General features: G+C 48.4%; 1 protein-coding gene across 1 annotated transcript in view; it reads left to right on the forward strand.

Moving 5' to 3' along the window:
• Window positions 1-19784, forward strand: part of GARNL3 (GTPase activating Rap/RanGAP domain like 3) — a 150800-nt gene that overhangs the window by 90089 nt on the left and 40927 nt on the right. The window contains 4 exon segments of the mRNA XM_056108856.1: window positions 7052-7151; window positions 9381-9499; window positions 16116-16180; window positions 19281-19344. Of these exon segments, the coding sequence (XP_055964831.1) occupies window positions 7052-7151; window positions 9381-9499; window positions 16116-16180; window positions 19281-19344 (348 nt within the window).

The raw sequence follows: 19784 nt of genomic DNA on the forward strand, positions 1-19784 counted from the left end.
GGCAGGGTTCAGGGAACCATATGGGGTGCCAGGCATTGAACCCAGGTCAGCCGAGTGCAAGGCAAGTGCCCTGTCCACTGTACTATCTCTCTGATCCCCCATAACTTGTAATTTTCTATGATAAAGTGTGAAAACAGGGGCTAGAGTGATGGTACAGCAGGTAGCGTGCTCGCCATACACACAGCCCACCCAGGTTTGAAAACCAGCCCCTCGTATGGTGCCCTGAGCCCACCAGGAGTGATCCCCAAGTGCAGAGCCAGGAGTCAGCCCTGGGCATCACTGAGTGTGGTCCAAAAACAAAACAAAAAAGTGAAAACAGGGCCTGGAGTGATAGCACAGCAGGTAGGGTGTTTGCCTTGCACGCAGCCAACATGGCCGACCCTGGTTCAATTCCCGGCATCCCATATGGTCCCCCGAGCACCACCAGGAGTAATTCCTGAGTGCATGAGCCAGGAGTAACCCCTGAGCATCGCCGAGTGTGACCCAAAAAGCAAAAAAAAAAAAAAAAGCATGAAAACAGGATTTCAGGAAATTCACCATCTGATGACTTCTGAAAATATTTCATTTCTTTGGTGACATTCAGGAATATTTGCCCTACCATAGCTTTTCATATCCGCTTATAATGGAAAGCAGCACTGCCCTTTTGTCAGACGCTGGGAAATCAAGAGGTTTCTGTTTTGCCTCAACTGGTGCGTGTCCTTTCTTGTCTTCTTTTTGGGGGGTCAGGCGAAGGGGCTGACCCTCTCTCGGCTGTGCTCGGAGCTTACTTCTGACCAGGCTTGGGTTTCCCTATTTGGTGCTGAGGATCGAACCCAGGTCAGCGGGTCAGCCAAGTGCTGTACCCCTATCCTATTTCTCTACCCCACCTCACCCCCACTTGGCTTCTTCCAGAATCCCGGCTCTAAGCATTGATCTCTGAGTTCAGCGTGTGTCAGGACCTTCTGGGGTACTTGCTAAGTGCAGGTCCGGGGGGCTCACGGACAGCAACCTGATGGGAGTCTGGAGTGGTCCAGGGCATCCATTCCCCCAGTCAGAAGCCCAGAGCTCTCACCTGATGGCCACTCCTTTGGGTCACGCGGGCCTGGGGCACAGAACCCAGAATGTCCTGGGAACAGCGTCACCCCCAGCCCCTCCCGATGTGTCCTGGATTCCAGCCCCAGTGGAGTTGCACTTGACCGAGGCTGGTGGCCGTGACCAGGTCCTGCCTTCCCCTGCTCCCCCAGCTCCCAAGTCCAGCAGGTGAACCCTGAGTCTAGGAAAAGGACCCGCAGCACAGCCAGTAGTTTGCGGTTCTAAAGAGAACCCACAGGGGCTGGAGCGATAGCACAGCGGGTAGGGCATTTGCCTTGCATGCAGCCAACCCGGGTTCGATTCCCAGCATCCCATATGGTCCCCTGAGCACCGCCAGGAGTAACTCCTGAGTGCAGAGCCAGGAGTAACCCCTGTGCATCAGCGGGTGTGACCCAAAAAGCAAAAAAAAAAAAAAAAGAGAGAGAGAGAACCCACAGATAGATAATAATTGTTTTGATTCAGGCAAGTCATATGGAGATCCTAGGAAATTTTAACAGGCTATTTATTTCTCTTAGATTTTTAGAAGGAAACAAGAGAACATAGCGATTCAGAGAGAACGTGTGATTTCAGCTCCTGCTTCACCAGTGAGCTCTGCAACCTTAGGCAGCGTTACTTAAACCCTCTGAACCCTGGCTCCCTCCCCTGACAGTAGGGGGATCAAAGCCAAGAAGTTGGTGTCGATTATGGGAACAGAGTACTTACTTAGTCTAGCTCATGGCACTTGGGGCAATACCGGTGTGTCCAGGGCAAAGAGAACAGAGAGCTTTCTTCCTCACTTTGTAAAGCTTCCCTGCCTCAAAAAAAGACACCTGGAGGCTGGAGCAATAGTACAGCCCGGAGGGTGTTTGCCTTGCACAGGGCCAACCCGGGTTGGGTTCGACTCCCAGCATCCCATGGGGTCCCCCGAGCACCGCCAGGGGTAATTCCTGAGTGTAGAGCCTGGAGGAACACCTGTGCATCTCCAGGTGTGACTGAAAAAGCCAAAAAAAAAAACCTAGAGAGAGCAAGGGAGGAAAAATGAAACTGGGACTCATCTGATAACATCGGACACAGAAATCATTTTCCTGCTTTTTATTGAATCACCATGAATGACAGAGTCCTTCGTGATTGAGTTTCAGGCGTACAGTGTTCAAGCAAATATTTCTTTTTTTATGTGTTCTTTTCTACTTTTATTTATGCAGCCATTCCTTTTCCTTATGGTGGTGACTACTTACATTATATATCTTGTTCTTTTGCTTCTTTTCTACCTGTTTGCGTCTCTGAATTTATGGTCTGTCTCTGGTCGAGAGCTCAGAGTTGATCCTGCTTTTCTCCCCAGTCTGCCCATCTCTGCCGTTTGAATGTGACATTTCATCTGTCTTTATTGATATGGCAGGATTTATTTGTGCCATTTTTGGTTTCTCTTTATCTGATATCCAAGAATCCATTGCTACCACTTTTTCTGTTAAATGATTTTCATATGCCTTTTAAATTTCTAGGTGGGTTTTTTTTTTCTTTTCCTTTTGGGTCACACCCGGCGATGCACAGGGGTTACTCCTGGCTCTGCACTCAGGAGTTATCCTGGCAGTGCTCAGGGGACCATATGGGATGCTGGGAATCGAACCCGGGTTGGCTGCGTGCAAGGCAAATGCCCTACCCGCTGTGCTATCTCTCCAGCCCACTAGGTGGGTTTTTTAAATGAATTTTTGAGGTAATTATTGGAGGGTTGTTTGGACCAAACCTGGTGATACTCAGGGCTACTCCTGGCTTTGTGCCCAGGGGTCAGGTAAGGGCTGGGTATTGAAGCGGAGTCAGTCACATGCAGGAAAGCATCTCAATCTTTGTACTGTCTTTCTGAGCCCTGAAGGTTATTTTCATATGGTGCTCTAGAGATTACAATAAGTACCTTTTAAGGTATCATAGTCTGCTCCAGAAAATAATCTTAAATTCAGTAAAATATCTCTAGCTATTTGCTTTATCTCTCCATTTATTTTATTTTTTTTATTTTTGGGCCACACTCAAGCGATGCTCAGGGCTTACTCCTGGCGGTGCTTGCGGGACCATATGGGATGCTGGGGGTCGAACCCGGGCCAGCTGCATTCGAGGCAAGTGCTCTCCCCTACGATTGCTCGGCCCCTCTCCATGTACTTTATATATTAAGTATACACATATTTGGCATCTATTACCATTACATTATTATTATTGGCTTTGGGGGCCATACCCCGCCAGGGCTCAGGGCTTGCTCCTGGCTCTGCACAGCAGGGGTCACTCCTGGCAGTGCTGAAGGAATTTTAAGTGGTGCCAGGGATTGAACCCTGGTCAGCGGCGTGTGAGGCAAGCACCCTACCCACTGTTACTGTCACTCCAGCCCCCGACATCTATTTATTATAAAATGAAACTGCAGGTTTCAACAATCTTTCATTTAGAGAGGAGAAATAATTCTTTTGAGTCAGGAAATGATTTTTTAAGTCCAGTCTCGTGTCAAAAGAATTTTGTGCCATGACCTCTGTTCCAGAAATCGAAAAACCACTCAGCACCAGAAGGGGTGAGTTGAACTTGGTACATTGCTACAATTTTCCCACACCAAACCTGTTCTCTCAGAGACCACCCCCAAATGACTTTCAAAAATATGCACTACTGGGGCTGGAGGGATAGCACAGCAGGTAGGGCGTTTGCCTTGCACTTGGCCGACCCGGGTTCTAATCTCAGCATCCCATAGGGTCCCCTGAGCACTGCCAGGAATGATTCCTGAGTGCAGAGCCAGGAGTAACCCCTGAGCATCGCTGGGTGTGACCCAAAAAAGCAAAAAAAAAAAAAATGCACCATTCATTTCAGGGAGGAAAAAATAAAAAGCCTACTCTGTTAACTACGAATGGAAGAATTTCTTCCCAATAAACTGGCCACAGATGTGTTGTATTTGAGCCAAGACTGTCTCACTCAAAGAGTTTATTTCCGTCATCTCGCGCACATGAGCCAGTGCGGCTGTTCATGGAACTTCCTCACACGTGTTCTCAGCACTGGCAACACACAATCCAAACATTTACTGGGGGGAGGAGAACACACCTGTTGATTCTCAAGGGTTACTCCTGGCTCTGCACTCAGGGATCATTCCTGGCGGTGCTCTGGGAACCTCTTAGGGTGCTGGGGATCGAACTTGGGGTCAGCCTGGTACATGCAAGCACCTTACCTGCTGTACTCTCCTGGCCCCTGTCAATTCAAACATTTCACGCCAAAGTGCTTAAGGTCTGCTAGCGGGAGGGATGGCAGAGTGGTTAATAATCAGAATGGAATCATCGCTAAACTATTTGGGGGAAAAAATCAATCTTCCCAGTGGCATACATCAAACTAAAAGCTAGATTTTAAAAAGCAAGATGTAATGATGAATTAGAGGCAGGAGAGATATAAGCAGTAGTTAGTAAGGCACTTGCTTTGCTCAAACCCAACTGAGGTTTGATCCACTGCACCCCATATATGGTCGCCTGAACCCTTCCAGGAGGAATCCCTGAATGTGGCCAGGTGGGGCCCCCCACCTGGGAAATCAAGACGTTTCTGTTTTGCCTCGACTGGTGCGTGTCCTTTCTTGTCTTCTTTTTGAGGGGGTCAGGGGAAGGGGTTGACCCTCTCTCGGCTGTGCTCGGAGCTTACTTCTGACCAGGCTTGGGTTCCCCTATTTGGTGCTGGGGATCGAACCCAGGTCAGCGGGTCAGCCAAGTGCTGTACCCCTATCCTATTTCTCTACCCCACCTCACCCCCACTTGGCTTCTTCCAGAATCCCGGCTCAAAGCATTGATCTCTGAGTTCAGCGTGTGTCAGGACCTTCTGGGGTACTTGCTAAGTGCAGGTCCGGGGGGCCCACGGACAGCAACCTGATGGGAGTCTGGAGTGGTCCAGAGCATCCGTTCCCTCAGTCAGAAGCCCAGAGCTCTCACCTGATGGCCACTCCTTTGGGTCACGCGGGCCTGGGGCACAGAACCCAGAATGTCCTGGGAACGGCGTCACCCCCAGGCCCTACCTATATGTCCTAGAATCCATCCCATTCCTTCGTTTATCTGTAAATTCTTCCCTATGCTCTCTTCCCCAACCAGCTAATCAGCTTTTCCCCTAATCAGACTCTGTTAACTTGTAAGGTTAGATTCCACAGAAATCTATGATTTCATATGTATGAGTGAAATAATGCCTTTCTCCTTTCCTTGTGTCTTTTGAATAGTTTACTTGATACAGTGTCCTTTTTGTATAGATACAGAAAGACAGTTAATATTATGCTTTTGTAACTTAGGATTTAGTTGGTTTTGAATATTATTCACTCCCGGGCATCTGCTTTCTCGACTTAAGCCTCAGTTGCCCTTGGTTCCTACCACCCCAAAAGCAGGGTCCCGACGAGGAACTGAACGGACCTAGGGCAAATGGTGAGCTACCCTGGCATCGAAATGGGCCAGGCCAAAGTGCCACAATTCTTAACTATAAGTTAAAAGTTTGATCATAGACAAATGCTGTCATGATCCAAAAGTAACAACGAGACGAGGACCCTGATAGGGACAGAAAAGACTATCTGGCCTGAGCACTGTAGTCTGAGATCAAGATGGCCCTAGGAGGGCAATTCTATAAGTTTAAGGTATTTCTTACTGTATCCATACAAAATGATTTATATTATATATGCTTATATGTTTGTTAGACAAGGAGAGGAGAAACACACCCAGGGGAATCCGCTGTAGGGTGGATTGATCAGATAAGGAGGATCTGTCCTGGGAGCGGATGTCCCCAGGGAAAGAATTCTACCCCTATTGATTGTGATCACGCCCATGTGTAATTGTTACCCCAACCCCTCATGCTTTGAGATTTAACTAGACTGTAAGAGAGGGCTGAGGAATCAGAATCAGAATCCAGACTCCAGAGAAGGAGGATGAAGGGGGATTGAGAAGGAGAATGAAGTAGCATGGAGGAGGAAGAAGCAGGAGAGGAGCAGAGGACAGAGACAGGTGTGGATGGAGAGAGGAATGGAATAAACTACAACTGACATCCACCAGCCTGGCCCTCGTTCCTTCCCTTGCCTGCCCATCGCCATCAACCTCCCCGGGGTGGGGGAACCAGCGTGAGACCACCAAACGCGAGCGACGGGAGAGACAGAGCCATCGCCGCTGCTGAGTTTACACATATAAATATATTTATTGACTTGGAAAAATGTTATTAACACATTGATGCCATCCCCTACCACAAGTGGCTCATTCTTGACTTAACACAAATTGCATCACTGGCATCAGTGTGTTTAAGTGGTAAGAAAAACACAAATGGGGACTAGAGCGATAGTACAGCAGGAAGGACCCTTGCCTTGCATGCAGCTGACCCTGGCTCAATCCCCGGCATCCATATGATATTCGGACCACCGCCAGGAGTGATTCCTGAGTGCAGAGCCAGGAGTAACCCCTGATCATCGCCAGGTATGACCCCTAAAGCACCCCCCCCCCCCCGCCATGTATGTTCATATACGAAAAGTATTCGAAGAAACCACACCAAAGCATGAATAGTGAGTATCACTCAACAGGAGGGTTCAGACTTTATTCTGAGCCCAATTCTAGAAGGGTGCGCCTCTAGGGCCACCAGCTACCAAACATTGCGGAAGTCAGGCCCAGTTCTGTCTAGTAGCCCCAGGATCCTTGTTTGTTTGTTTGTTTGTTTGTTTTGAGGGGCACATCCATCAGTGCTCAGGGCTTACTCCTGGCTCTGCACTCAAGAATTACTCCTGGCAAGTGCTCAGGGGACCATAGGGGATGCTGGGATGGATCGAACCTGGGTCAGCCGCGTGCAAGGCAGAAGCCCTACCCGCAGTGTTATCACTTCGCTCCGCTCCTTGCGCGAGATCCTTTTTAATGAAGCCATGTCCTTACTTACAGCTCTCCTGCGAGCGCTCTTAACTACATTTCTGGTTCTTTGGCCTCCGCGTCCCGGCCAGCTTCTTGTTTGCTTTCTGAATGAGCCTCCTGCTGACCACTGTGTTCCATTGCAGAATGCAACTGCCCTGCCAGGCACTTGGCGAAGGACAGACGTGCACTTAGAGAACCCAGAGTACCACACCAGATGGTATTTCAAGTATTTTTTAGGACAAGGTATGCCCTGAGGGTGGTGGAGAAGAAGGGATGGACAAAATGGAAGTTCGAGTTTGTGTGCTTTCTGCAACCCTCAATGTGTGAATAACCAGTGTCTTCACATCCTCAGGGTCGGGCTGCCCCAGGAGGGGCTCACTGCCTCCCTCCCTCTCTCCTTCCCTCCTTTCCTTCCCTCCTTCTTGTGTTCCTTCTTTCCTTCCCCTCCTTCCTGTCTTGCTTCCTCCTTCCTTCCTTCTTTCCTTCCTTTTTCTTCCTTCTTTCCTTTTCCTTCCTTCCTTCCTTCCTTCCTTTCTTCCTTCTTTTCCTTTTAGTTCATTCATTCACTCATCATGCCAGTTATTTTGGGTCCTGGGGACATTGTGTCAATGAGGACTTTGAGAAGTAAGGAGAATTTTCCTGGTGGAAGAGACCCTAGGAAACTTAACCAGGCGATTGTCCTTCATATGGTGGTGGGTTTTGAACATTTATTTCAAGGCAGTTGATGGAGCTGAGTGGTTCCCTGAGCTCCGGGGCTAATACAGAAGTAGAGAGATTGTCCCATAGGTTTTGGTGACAGGCATTTGTTTTTCACCCGATGTGAGTCAGGCAGACTCATGGGCAGAGGAAGGCATCCAGGCATCTCCTCCCCCGTGAGGAGATGAGCGTGGTTAGAATTCCAGCACTGCCGTTTTTAACCCGAGGACCTTACACTGATTACTCCCTCTTCCGGTTTCATTTCCGTTTCTGTAAACTGGCTTGAGCCACGCATCCCTGGAAGGTCTGAATCGAGGTTTCCATGCAGAAAACGCTAAGTCGACTTCCTGCCACACCACTGGATCTCAACTGATAGTAGTTATAGTAGTAACTATGTTACTATTTCAAGCCGCAGGGAGCTTGCAAGCAGGAGCGCATGCTAGCCCTGGGTGCGGGTGTGGAAGCGTCACCCCTGCAGGACCAGAGTCAGATTCTTTGGCTCAAATGGATGCATTCGTGGGTCAAGGGTGATGCCGGAGCTGTAGAGTGAGAGCAGTCACCAAATGGCACACCTTTTCTTTTTCTCTGTCTAAATCTGATACTTTAGGGCTGGAGCGATAATCAGCGATAATGCTTGCCTTTCTTATGGCCGACCTGGGTTCAATCCCCAAAATCCAATATGGTCCCCCGAGCACTGCCAGGAGTAATTCCTGAGTGCAGAGCCGGGAGTAATCCCTGACTATCACCAGGTGTGACCCAAAAAGACAAAAAAGAATTTTATTTTTATTTTGGGTTTATATTTATTTTGGGTTTTTTTTGGGGGGGTGCTTTTTGGGTCACACCCAGTGGTGTGCTCAGGAGTTACTCCTGGGTCTGCACTCTGGAATTATACCTGATGGTCCTCAGGGGACCATATGGGAGACCAGGGATCGAACCTGGCTCAGCAGTTGTGCAAGGCAAACACCCAATCCACCGAACTATCACTCTGGCTCCAAAATAATTTTTTGTTAGTCTTTTTTGTTTTGTTTTGTTTTTGGGGTCACACCCAGCAATGCTCAAGGGTTACTCCTGGCTCTGCACTCAGCGATTACTCCTGGCGGTGCTTGGGGGACCATCTGGGATGCTGAAAATCGAACCTGGGCCGGCCGGGTGCAAGGCAAACGCCCTACCCACTGTACTATTGCTCCAGCCCAAAATAATTTTTTTTTTAGTCTGATACTTTATTTTAAGGAGTTCACTTATTTGACTAGGTGTCTACTTTTTTTTTTTTTTAAGAAATAGGTAGAGAAGTTGTCAGCTTCCAAAATGCCTGAAAGCCTAATGCCCAGAGCTTCGATGGCATTGGACACCACCAATGCCATTAGTAAGGATGCACCCACCAGAGAAACCCCAACATAGGGCAGGCTCCAGGATTCAGGGGCTCAGTAGTGTCTTCAAGACAAGCCCTCCTCAAGGTCCCAGGAAGGTTGCAGCAGTTCTAGCCATCCCATCTAGATCCCACCATGTTCGAAGGTTTAAGTCCTTCATCCTGATCCTTTTTCCCGGGGATCCTGGCACATTTCTCCTGATGTCGCCTAGGTTGGCAGTGGGTCACATGTTCATTCCTGAGCCAGTCTCTGGGAGGGGAACCGTGGTGCACAGTTGGTATGGAGAGATCCACATGTGCCCTGGGTTGGGTGGGGATCGTCAGAAGGGCTGGACCCCACCGGAAGTGCCCACTGCCACTGTTGTACCCCCAGGTGCATTTTCACTGTCCTGACCCTCTTTTTTTTCCAGTCCATCAGAATTACATTGGGAACGATGCAGAGAAGAGCCCCTTCTTCTTATCTGTGACTCTTTCGGACCAAAACAATCAGCGCGTCCCTCAATACCGGGCAATTCTCTGGAGGAAGACGGTAAGGAACCCGCTGACTCTGGAGTTCCACGTGTGTGGGATGAGAAGAAAAGTAGGGTGTGGTAGGAGCTGGGCGAGAAGGTCGGATTCGGACCCTCTCTTAGAGGTAGGGCGAGGGGTCAGAGGCCAGGCAGGGACTCACACGAGGAAGGCCGAGGCCCCCAAAAAGAACCCAGCTTCTGGGACTGGAGTGAAAGTACAGCGGGTAGGGTGCTTGCCTTGCACGTGTCCGACCAATCCCTGGCATCCCATATGGTCTCCCAAGCACCACCAGGAGTGATTCCTGAGTGCAGAGCCAGGAGTAACCTCTGAGCATTGCTGGGTGTGAAGGAGGGAGGGAGAGAGAGAGAGAGAGAGAGAGAGAGAGAGAGAGAGAGAGAGAGAGAGAGAGAGAGAGAGAGAAAGAATCCAGCTTTCATTGGATGGGTTAGGAGGGATTTGAAAATGTCTTTTAATGTTACACTGTCCCTCTAGATCTGTAAATCTTTACCGATTTCTGCAGTGCAAACTATAGGAAAACAAATGTCAACCAAAATCCGATGGGTGTGACCCAAAAAGATCCAAAAAAATAAAATTGAATCTTGCCTTTTGCTACATTGTGGATGGATCTAGAGGATGTCATGCTTTGAGGGGGGGGTTGTTTGGCATTTCTTTGTTGGGGGTGGGGGGACACCCCCAGCAGTGCTCAGGTGTTACTCCTGGCTCTGCACTCAGAGATCACTCCTGGCGGTGCTCGGAGGAAACATATGGGATGCCAGGGATTGAACCCAGGTGAGTCGTGTGCAAGGGAAATAAATGCCCTACCCCCTAGGTTATCTCTCCTCCCCCCCCCCCACCTTTATCTGGCTTTATTTTGTTTTGTTTGAGGACCACACTCAGCAGTGCTCAGCGCTTACTCTTGACTCTGTACTCAGAGATCACTCCTGGCAGGGTTTAGGGGCCATATAGGTTCTGGGGGTCCAACCTGGGTCAGCAGCTTGCAAGGAAACTGCTAGACTGTCCCTCTGCGCCCCCAGTTTTTGTTTTCTTTTTATTATTTTTTTTTTTTTAATGAACCACCATGAGATGCACAGTACCAAAGCTGTTCATGACTAGGTTTCAGTCAAACAATGTTCCAACACCAGTCCTTTCACCAGTGTTTATTTTTCCACCACTAATGTCCCCAGTTCCCCACCAAACCCTGCCCTGCCCCACCCCAGCCTGCCTCTAGGGCGGGCTTTTTCTCCTTTCTCTCTCTTTGTGTCCTTTTTGGGCATCATGGTTTGCAATACAGGTACTGAGAGGTTATCATGTCTGTTCCTTTGCCTATTCAGCCCACATTTCTTATCCAGAGTGATGATTTCCAACTATTGTTGTCATAGTGGTCCATTCTCTGTCCTAACTGCCTTCTCCCCCAGCACCTGAGGCAGGCTTCCAACCATGGGCCCATCGTCCGGGCCCATAGTTTTACTCCCCTTGAATATTAATTTCATACTATGTTGTTTGTTTTGTATCTCGCAAGCGAGTGCAATCATTCCATGTCTTCCCCCTCTCCTTCTGACTCATTTCACTCAGCATGACTCCATATCCATGTGTTTATAAGCAAATTTCATAACTTGGTTTTTCCTGGCGGCTGCATAGTATTCCATTATGTAGACGTGCCATCATTTCTTTATCCAGTCGTCCATTCTCAGACACTTGAATTGTTTCCAGATTCTGGCTATTGTGAATAGTCCTGCGATGAACATACAAGTGCAGATGGCTTTTCTGCAATGTGTTTTTGGGCCCCCGGGGCATATTCCCAGAAGTGGCATTGCTGAGTCATATGGAAACTCAATTTTCTAGCATTTTCAGGAATGCCTATATTGTTTTCCCAGAAGGCTGGACCAGTTGGCATTTCCACCAACAAGGAAGGAGAGTCCCTTTCTCCCCATACCCATGCCAGTACTAGTTGTTCTCGTTCTTTTTGATGTGTGCCAGTCTCTGTGGTGTGAGATGGTATCTCATTGTTGTTTTGATTTGCATCTCCCTGATGATCAGCAATATAGAGCATTTTTTCATGTACCTTTTGGCCATTTGAATTTCTTCTTTTTTGTGGGGGGTCACAACCGGCAATGCACAGGGGTTACTCCTGGTTCTGCACTCAGAAATCACTCCTGGCGGTTCTCAGGGGACCATAGGGGATGCTGGGAATTGAACCTAGGTTGGCTGCGTGCAAGGCAAACGCCCTACCCGCTGTGCTATCTCTCCAGCCCCTGAATTTCTTCTTTGAGTAAATTTCTGTTCATTTTTCTCCCCACTTTTTGATAGTTTGGATGTTTTTTTCTTGTGAAGTTCTACCGGTGTCGTATATATCATGAATATTAACCCCTTATCAGGTGGGTATTGGGTAAATAGCTTTTCCCATTCCGTAAACTGTCTTATATCTTAGTCACTGTTTCTTTCGAAGTGCAGAAGCTTCTTGTTTAATGTAACCTCATTTATCTTTGCTTCCACTTGCTTGGTCAGTGGAGTTTCATCTTTGAAGATGTCTTTGGCTTCAGTGTCATGGAGGGTTCTGCTTACATTTACTTTATGGATTCATGACTGATAATGATAACCCATCTTGCTCTGGCTTTTGTGCCTGGCATTAGGACGAGATCTGAGTTCAGTGTTTTGCATGCAGCTGCCAGTGTTCTCAGCACCACTCGTTGAAGAGCTGTTCCTTGTTTCACTTCATATTTTCTGCTCCTTTATTAAAGATTAAGTGACCATATACTTGAGGTTCTGTGTCAGGATATTCAACTCTATTCCACTGGTCTGCAGATCTGTCTTTATTCCAATACCATGCTGTTTTAATTATTACCGCTTTGTAGTTCAGTTTGAAGTTGGGAAGGTGATGCCTCCCATCTTCTTTTTTCCAAGGATTGCTTTAGCTCTTCGTGGGAGGGGGGTTATTATTCCATATGAATTTCAGGGGTGTTTGATCTGTTTCTTTGAAAAATAGCATGGGTATACTTATAGGGACCACATTGAATCCCTGTAATGCTTTGGGGAATATTGCCATTTCAACAATGTTAATCCTCCCAATCCATGAACAGGGAATGTGTTTCCATTTCCTCTTCTTTTCTTTTTTTTTTCCTTAAAAGTAGTGCCTTGTAGTTTCTTTGTATAGGTCCTTCATCTCTTTAGTTAAGCTGATTCAGAGGTATTTGATTATCTGAAGCACGATTGTGGATGGGATTGTTTTTTTTTTAAATATCTCAATAGCACAGCAGGTAAGGCGTTTGCCTTGCACATGGCCGACATGGCCGACCTGGGTTCGATTCCTCCACCCCTCTCAGAGAGCCCGGCAAGCTACCGAGAGTATCTCGCCCACACGGCAAAGCCTGGCAAGCTACCCGTGACATATCATATTCAATATGCCAAAAACAGTAACAAGTCTCACAATTTGTTGTGAGACGTTCCTGGTGCCCACTCGAGCAAATTGATGAACAGGAGGACAGTGCTACAGTGCTCTTTCATTATTTGTATATACAAAAATCATGAGCTTTGGGATATTGATTTTGTAACCTGTGAGTTTACTATACTGCCAGTTTACTAGACAAATCTATTATTTCTAAAAGCTTTTCATAGTCTTTAGGATTTTCTAAGGATAGTACCATTTCATCTGAAAATGGCGGAAGGTTGACTTCTCCCTGTTCTATCTGGATGCCCTTGATATCTTTTTCTTTCCTAACTGCTTTGGCAAGTACTTTCAGTACTGTATTGAATAGAAGTGGCAAAAGTGGACAACCTTGTCTTGTGCCTGATCTTAGAGGGACGCTTTTAGTTTTTCCCCACTGAGAATAATGTTTGCTGTGGGCTTATGGTAGATGGTTTTGACTATATTGAGGTGAGTTCCTTCGACTCCCATTTTATTGAAGTTTTTATCATGAATGGGTACTGGATCTTGTCAAACGCTTTCTCTGTATCTATTGATATGATCATATGGTTTTTTAACTTTTATTAATATAATGTATTATATTGATTGACGTGCAAATGTTAAACCATCCTTGCATCCCTGGGATGACTCCTACTTGGTCATGGTGTATCATTGGTTTTTTTTTTTGATGAGTTGTTGGATTCTATTTGCTAATATTTTATTGAGGATCTTTGCATATTGGCCTGTAATTCTATTTTTTGTGTGGTGTTTCTTTTTTTCAATTTTTTAAATTTTATTCGGGGGAGGCCGTCCTCTTCGACTGAGTGCGCAGCTTCAGGAGGGACACACATGGAGCGATGAGGGAGGAAGAGGATACCCACCTAGCCAGCCAGATCAGTCGAATCAACCCTGGCGATCAATGGGGTGACAGATGTCGCAGCCAGATCTCCCTCACAGTTTATTTTATAAAGTAGTTCACAATATTTGATTGCATTTAATATTCGAACACCAATCCCGCCACCATTACACCTTCCCACCATCATATTTTGGATGTTTCCATCCTGAACCCCAACCCCTGCCCCAAAGAAGAACCGAAATAATTTAATTGGTATTGTTTGTTATGAAAAACCGCTGAAAAGGCTACAAAAAAGTTTCCTTAGAGGAAAGAGTGTGAAGACTGTTGTATTTCACCCAGGGTTTTTTTTCTAAGTGATCACTAACATGTTGTTAAAGGTTGAGCGTTGTGTGCAAATGTGTGTGTGTGTGTGTGTGTGTAAAAATTCCCTCTATTTTGTGGTGTTTCTGTCTGCTTTTGGGATCAGGGAGATATGTGCCTCATAGAAACTGTTTGGGAGAGTTTCTGTTTCTTCAATTTCCTGGAAAAGGTTGAAAAAGATTGGCAGTAGGTCCCCTTTAAAGGTTTGAAAGAATTCAGTAGTGAATCCATCTGTGGCTGGGCTTTTGTTTGGGGGGAGACTTTTGATCACCATTTCAATTTCCTCTGTGGTGATAGGTCTGTTCAGGTATTTATAGGAATCCAGAAATTTATTCATTTCTTCAAGGTTCTCTTGTTTTGTGGCATAAAGATTCTCAAAATAATCTCTGATAATCCTTTGAATTTCTCTGGTTCCTGTTGTTATGTCCTCCCTTTTATTTCTAATTTGGTTTATTAGGGTTTTTTCTTTGTTTGTGAGTTTTACTAGTGATTTATTCATCTTGTTTATTTTCTCAAAGAACCAGCACCTGGTTTCATTGATCTTTTGGATTGTTCTAGGATTCCAGCTTGTTGATTTCTGCTCTATGTTTCATATTTTCTTTCTCCTACCTGGTTTGGGATCCTTCTGTTGGTCATTTTCCAAGATCTTAAGCTGTGAAGTTAAGTATTTATGTGGCAGGTCTCCGGTTTTTATATAACTGTCGCACTGTAGCACTGTCGTCCCGATGTTCATCGATTTGCTTGAGTGGGCACCAGTAACATCTCCATTGTGAGTCTTGTTGTTACTGTTTTTGGCATAGCGAATACACCACGGAGAGCTTGCCAGACTCTGTCATGCGGGCGGGATACTCTCAATAGCTTGCCAGGCTCTCCAAGAGGGGCGGAGGAATCAAACCCGGGTCAGCTGCATGTAAAGCAAATGCCCTACCCGCTGTGCTATCACTCCAGCCTTTATATAACACCTCTTTTGTTGTTGTTGTTGTTGTTGTTGTTGTGAGTTTATTTGAGGAGCCACATCCAGCAGTTTTTTATTTTAACTTTTTTCTAGTTCTTGGGGTTTTTTTGTGTCTTTTGAGGGTGGGTCATTTGGACCCCACTTGGCAGTTCTCAGGGCTTACTCCTGGCTCTTGGCTCAGGCATCTCTCCTGGAAGGGACCCGGGGATGCTAAGAATGCTAGGCATCACAGCCCTGTTGGCAGGGTACAAGCACCCTCCGTGCAGTGCTCTCTCCAGCCCTGCATTTAAAACGTGACAGTTGATGTCATCATCTCTTTGGCTAGCTGCTGTGCAGTGTGAAGACTCTGGGGTTATTAATCCGCGTGGTCTCCCGTTTGGAGAGTATGCACAGCCCCTCACTGGGCGTTTGGCGTTCCATCTTTCATTCATCCCCTCCCATTAACAGCCGTGCCCTCTGCGAACAGATGCAGGTGCTGCAGGGGGAGGACACGGGCTCTGGTTAAAGCCAGAACCGGACAAGTCAGTTCTGAATGCCGTTTGGTTGCCTTAGATTCTCAGCTGTCATGGTCAGACTTTTCTTCCGCTGTTCTAGGAGGCCAGACCGATTCTTGGCTCAGAGACCAAACCCTGCCTGCTCTCCACACTCCCCGGGGCCACGTCCACACCTCAGAGGCCCCTGGGACCCCAGACAGGAAACCCATCAGCTGTGATTGAAGTGTAAAGCTGAGAGCAGCCTGGGGAATGAAGAGGGACGGTCTGTTCAGCTGGAGTGAGGTTTTGTCCAACACAGTTTTCTGGGGCCAGAGCAATAGTACAGCAGGCAGAGCACTCACCTCGCACTCCGGTTAGATCCCCGGAACCCTACATGGTCTCCTGAGCACCCCCAGGAATGCTCCCTGAGCACCACTGGGTATGACCCCCAAACAAACAAAATAGAACGATCTTTTTGCTCTCTGCCCCTTGAGAGACGCCACAGCGGGGCCTGGAACTTCCCTTGGGGACAGGTCGGCGTGATCAGAGCTGGGCCTGCCGCCTTCTCACTGCCAGCTTTTGACTTTGCAGGGGACCCAGAAAATATGCCTTCCCTACAGCCCCACCAAGACGCTGTCGGTGAAATCCATCCTGAGGTGAGTACCTGCGCCTCTGGCCGCGTTCTCTTCCACCTGTGGGCGGCCGCAGATGTTCTGCTGAGTCCTTGGCATGTGAGCCTTCATACAGCCTCCTCCACACCCCCCACCCCCACACACACCCCATCCAATGGCTGAGGAAACGGAGGCCGGAAGAGAAGATCCAAGTCACGCACCAGGGTGGTGTGACACTGAGGGGACAGTCCCCTTAGCCTCCTCCTCTCGTGGGGGTTGCCTGCTGCTTTTTTCTCATCTGCAGGCAGATACTTTGGGTTTTGTTTTGTTTTGTTTTGTTTCAATTGAAAAATGCTTTTCTTTTCGGGGGCTGGAGCAGTAGCACAGCGGGTAGGGCGGTTTGCCTTGCACGTGGCTTACCCGGGTTCGATCCCCAGCATCCCATATGGTTCTCCCGAGCACCGCCAGGAGGAATTCCTGAGTGCATGAGCCAGGAGTAAACCCTGTGCATTGCCGGCTGTGACCCAAAAAGAAAAAAAAAAATCTTTTTTTCCTTTCACTGTTCTGTGTTGAAAGAGAAACCGTGGGTATCAGCAGATGCTGTTTCGAGGCAGCAGGTGGGCTTCCCGCCAGATGGGAGGTTCAGTGAGCTGACCCCCAGGATCACCACCACCCACCCAGCGCCATGGCTCCGTCTCCATGCGCCAAGAGGCATCTGTCAGTCCGGCGCATGCTGAGAGCCCCGTGAAACGTCTCCCTATAAGCCTCACCCCGACTCCACCCCGCCCAGAAGCTCCTCAGTTGGCACATGGGCCTCAGCTAGGAGGGGTGCCGGTCACAGGGGCATCGAGATAAGCAAGCCACCATTTGGCGGGGGGGGATGTTGTTGGGGGCAACACTCACAGCCGTGATTGGACCCACACGCTGGGGTCCGGCAGGGGGACCCAGGCCATACTAGAGTCTGAATCCAGAGTGTCGGCCCTGCCAGCCTGTGCTCGGTCCTTGGGTTCCCCAGGTCAGTGCTCAGAGCCCACGGTGTGTTTGGCTTGTCTCCCGAATGCAGCCCATCCCTCTGCCCGTGACCGCTGAGCTGAGAAAGCACCTGCAGAAGTCGAGACTGTGGGGGAACAAGGCATGAGCCTTGCGCCCCGACAAGACCGGTTCAGTCCCCGCAGACTCTGAGCACCACCAGGGATCACTCTGAGCACAGAGCCAGGAATAGCCCCGGATGCTGCCGGCTGCGGGCCCCAAGCAAAAAAAGGATGGAAATGGAAAAATTTGACCAGTTACTTACTGCCAATAGAAGAAATGATGTTTTTCTTTCTGCATATTCACAAACTTGAAAACTTCAAAGGAAATGAAAATTGAAATGCAATGAAATTGGACCAGAGTTCAAATCTTGGCTCTCCTACCAGTCTGGTTTTCCTTTAACTAGCACTTTAATATTTTCTTTGTTCGTTTGTTTGTTTGTTTGTTTGTTATTTTTGGGCCCCACGCAGCCAGTAGTGCTCAGGGCTTACTCCTGGCTCTGTGCTCAGGGATCGTTCTTGGATTCTTTGGCAGACTTGGGAAACTACATGAAGTGACAGGAATGAAACCCGGGTTGGCCACTTGCAAGGCAAACTCCCTACCCAGAGTACTATGGCATCGGCCCCTAGTTCTTTAATTCCCGAGCCTCGATGTCCTCACCTATAAAATGGGGCTAAAACATCACTTGGCCACAGAAACTAGCAGAGGGCCCAATGCAAGTTCTCAGCAGGTTGCTGGCCTGTAGTGGGTCTCTGAGATTCTCACCATTGCTCTTCTCGCCTTCACTGTGGTCCTGGGGGATTCTGCCTCCTGGGGCCTGGGAAATACTTTGTTCACTTTTCTTACTTGTCCCTGAAGGAGCTTAAACTCAAGAGAATGAACGTGGGGCTGGAGAGATAATACTGCATGTAAGGCCTTGCAGGCAGCCAACCTAAGTTTGATCCCCCACACCATATCTGTTTCCCTGAGCACTGCCAAGCATTTCCCCTGAGCACAGGACCAAGAGTAAGCCCTGAGCATCCCAAAAAAAAAACAAAAATAAACAAAAAGAAAAGAAATATTGCTTGTACAAAGTAAAACATAAGGGGCTGAAAGATAGTTCCAAGGGCCAAGCACAGTCAAGAGGCCTGGCCTGAAGCCCAACCCCTGCCCCACCCCACCCCCACCATGCCAAATGGCCCCCTGAACCCAGAGCCAGGAGTAACTTCAGCCTGCTGGGGATAACCCAAACCCTCCCCCCAGAAAACACACCCAATGTTTTGAAAAGTTAGAACATGAAAAATGAAAGTAACTGAAACAGCAGTCTTGTTGAGGACGGCCTTTTGCCCTGAGAAGCAGAGAAGTTACCAGAAGCAGAAGGGAAAGTCAAGTCCTCATCAGTTTGTGGTGGATCAGTTGCTGGGTGAGATGTTGCTCTCTCAGTGAATCAGAGTCGGTGTGGGAGAGGGAGTCAGGGCCTCCTGGGGCTCCTTCTTCTCCTGTGGGACCTGGCAGGGAAGGTTCTTTTCTTTTTTTTGTTTGATTGTTTGTTTTGGGGCCAAATTTAGTAATCCTCAGGAATTACTCCTGGCTCTTCACTCAGGAATTCCTTCTGGTGGTGCTGGGGACCCTGTGGGATGCAGGGGATTAAACCTGGGTAGGCAGGGCAAGGCCAGCACCCTCCCTACTGTACCGTCGCTCTGGGCCTCAGGGAATTTTCAATAGTAAAAGTAAAATGGGCTGTGATGAGCGTCTCCAGGTGGCTCACCCATGCCCTGCTCTCGTGGGTGAGTCCTCTGGGGACCAGGCTCTGCAGTGGCTTTTCTTTCTTTCTTTTTTTTTTTTTTGCGGGGGGGGGGGGCGCTTTTTGGGTCACACCCGGCGATGCTTAGGGATTCCTCCCGGCTCTGCACTCAGGAATCACTCCTGGCAGTGCTCTGGGGACCATATGGGATGCCGGGGATCGAACCCGGATCGGCTGCATGCAGGGCAAACGCTGTACCCGCTGTGCTATCGCTCCAGCCCCGTGGCTCCACCGCTTTTTCCTGAAGCAAATGTTTGGCTTCGCTGGGCTCCAAGACTTGCTCTTGCCGCTGCATGTTTCCACCCACATGACTGTCTGTCCCTTCTGTTTCAGCGCCATGAATCTGGACAAATTTGAGAAAGGCCCCCGGGAAATCTTTCATCCCGAGATACAAAAGGTAACAGAGCCTTTGTGCTTTGGAACTTGAGAGGTGTGGGTGTCTGTGCTGAGTGCCCCCCACAAACACCCGTGCTTGGCAGCCAGAGAGCTGGACCAGAGTCACCACCGAGTTGCTATGGAGCGTGGCAAACCCTCCCCCCAACTCCCTGCTTGTCCGAGGCAGAGGCTGGAATCAGGGGATGTGGGAAGTTCTCAGGGATGCTGAGAACCACTGAACTTCTGATCCTGGATCCGGGGGCCTGAAGAACGGACACTACAAGCATCCTGAAGGCCAGGAAGCCAGCCCGTGTATGTGTGGTGTAGAATTGTGACAATGAAAGGTTTGGCTTTTTCCCCCTTAAGTGATAAGATCTTAATGTGTCTCTTGGCCACCAAAGGTGGGCATCCTTGGGGATCCAGTTTCTTCCCAGTGTAGGGCCCAAGAGAAAGTCCTTGCAT

Source organism: Sorex fumeus, unplaced genomic scaffold (genome assembly GCF_029834395.1).
Source record: "Sorex fumeus unplaced genomic scaffold, SorFum_2.1 ptg000233l, whole genome shotgun sequence".
Taxonomy (NCBI): domain Eukaryota; kingdom Metazoa; phylum Chordata; class Mammalia; order Eulipotyphla; family Soricidae; genus Sorex; species Sorex fumeus.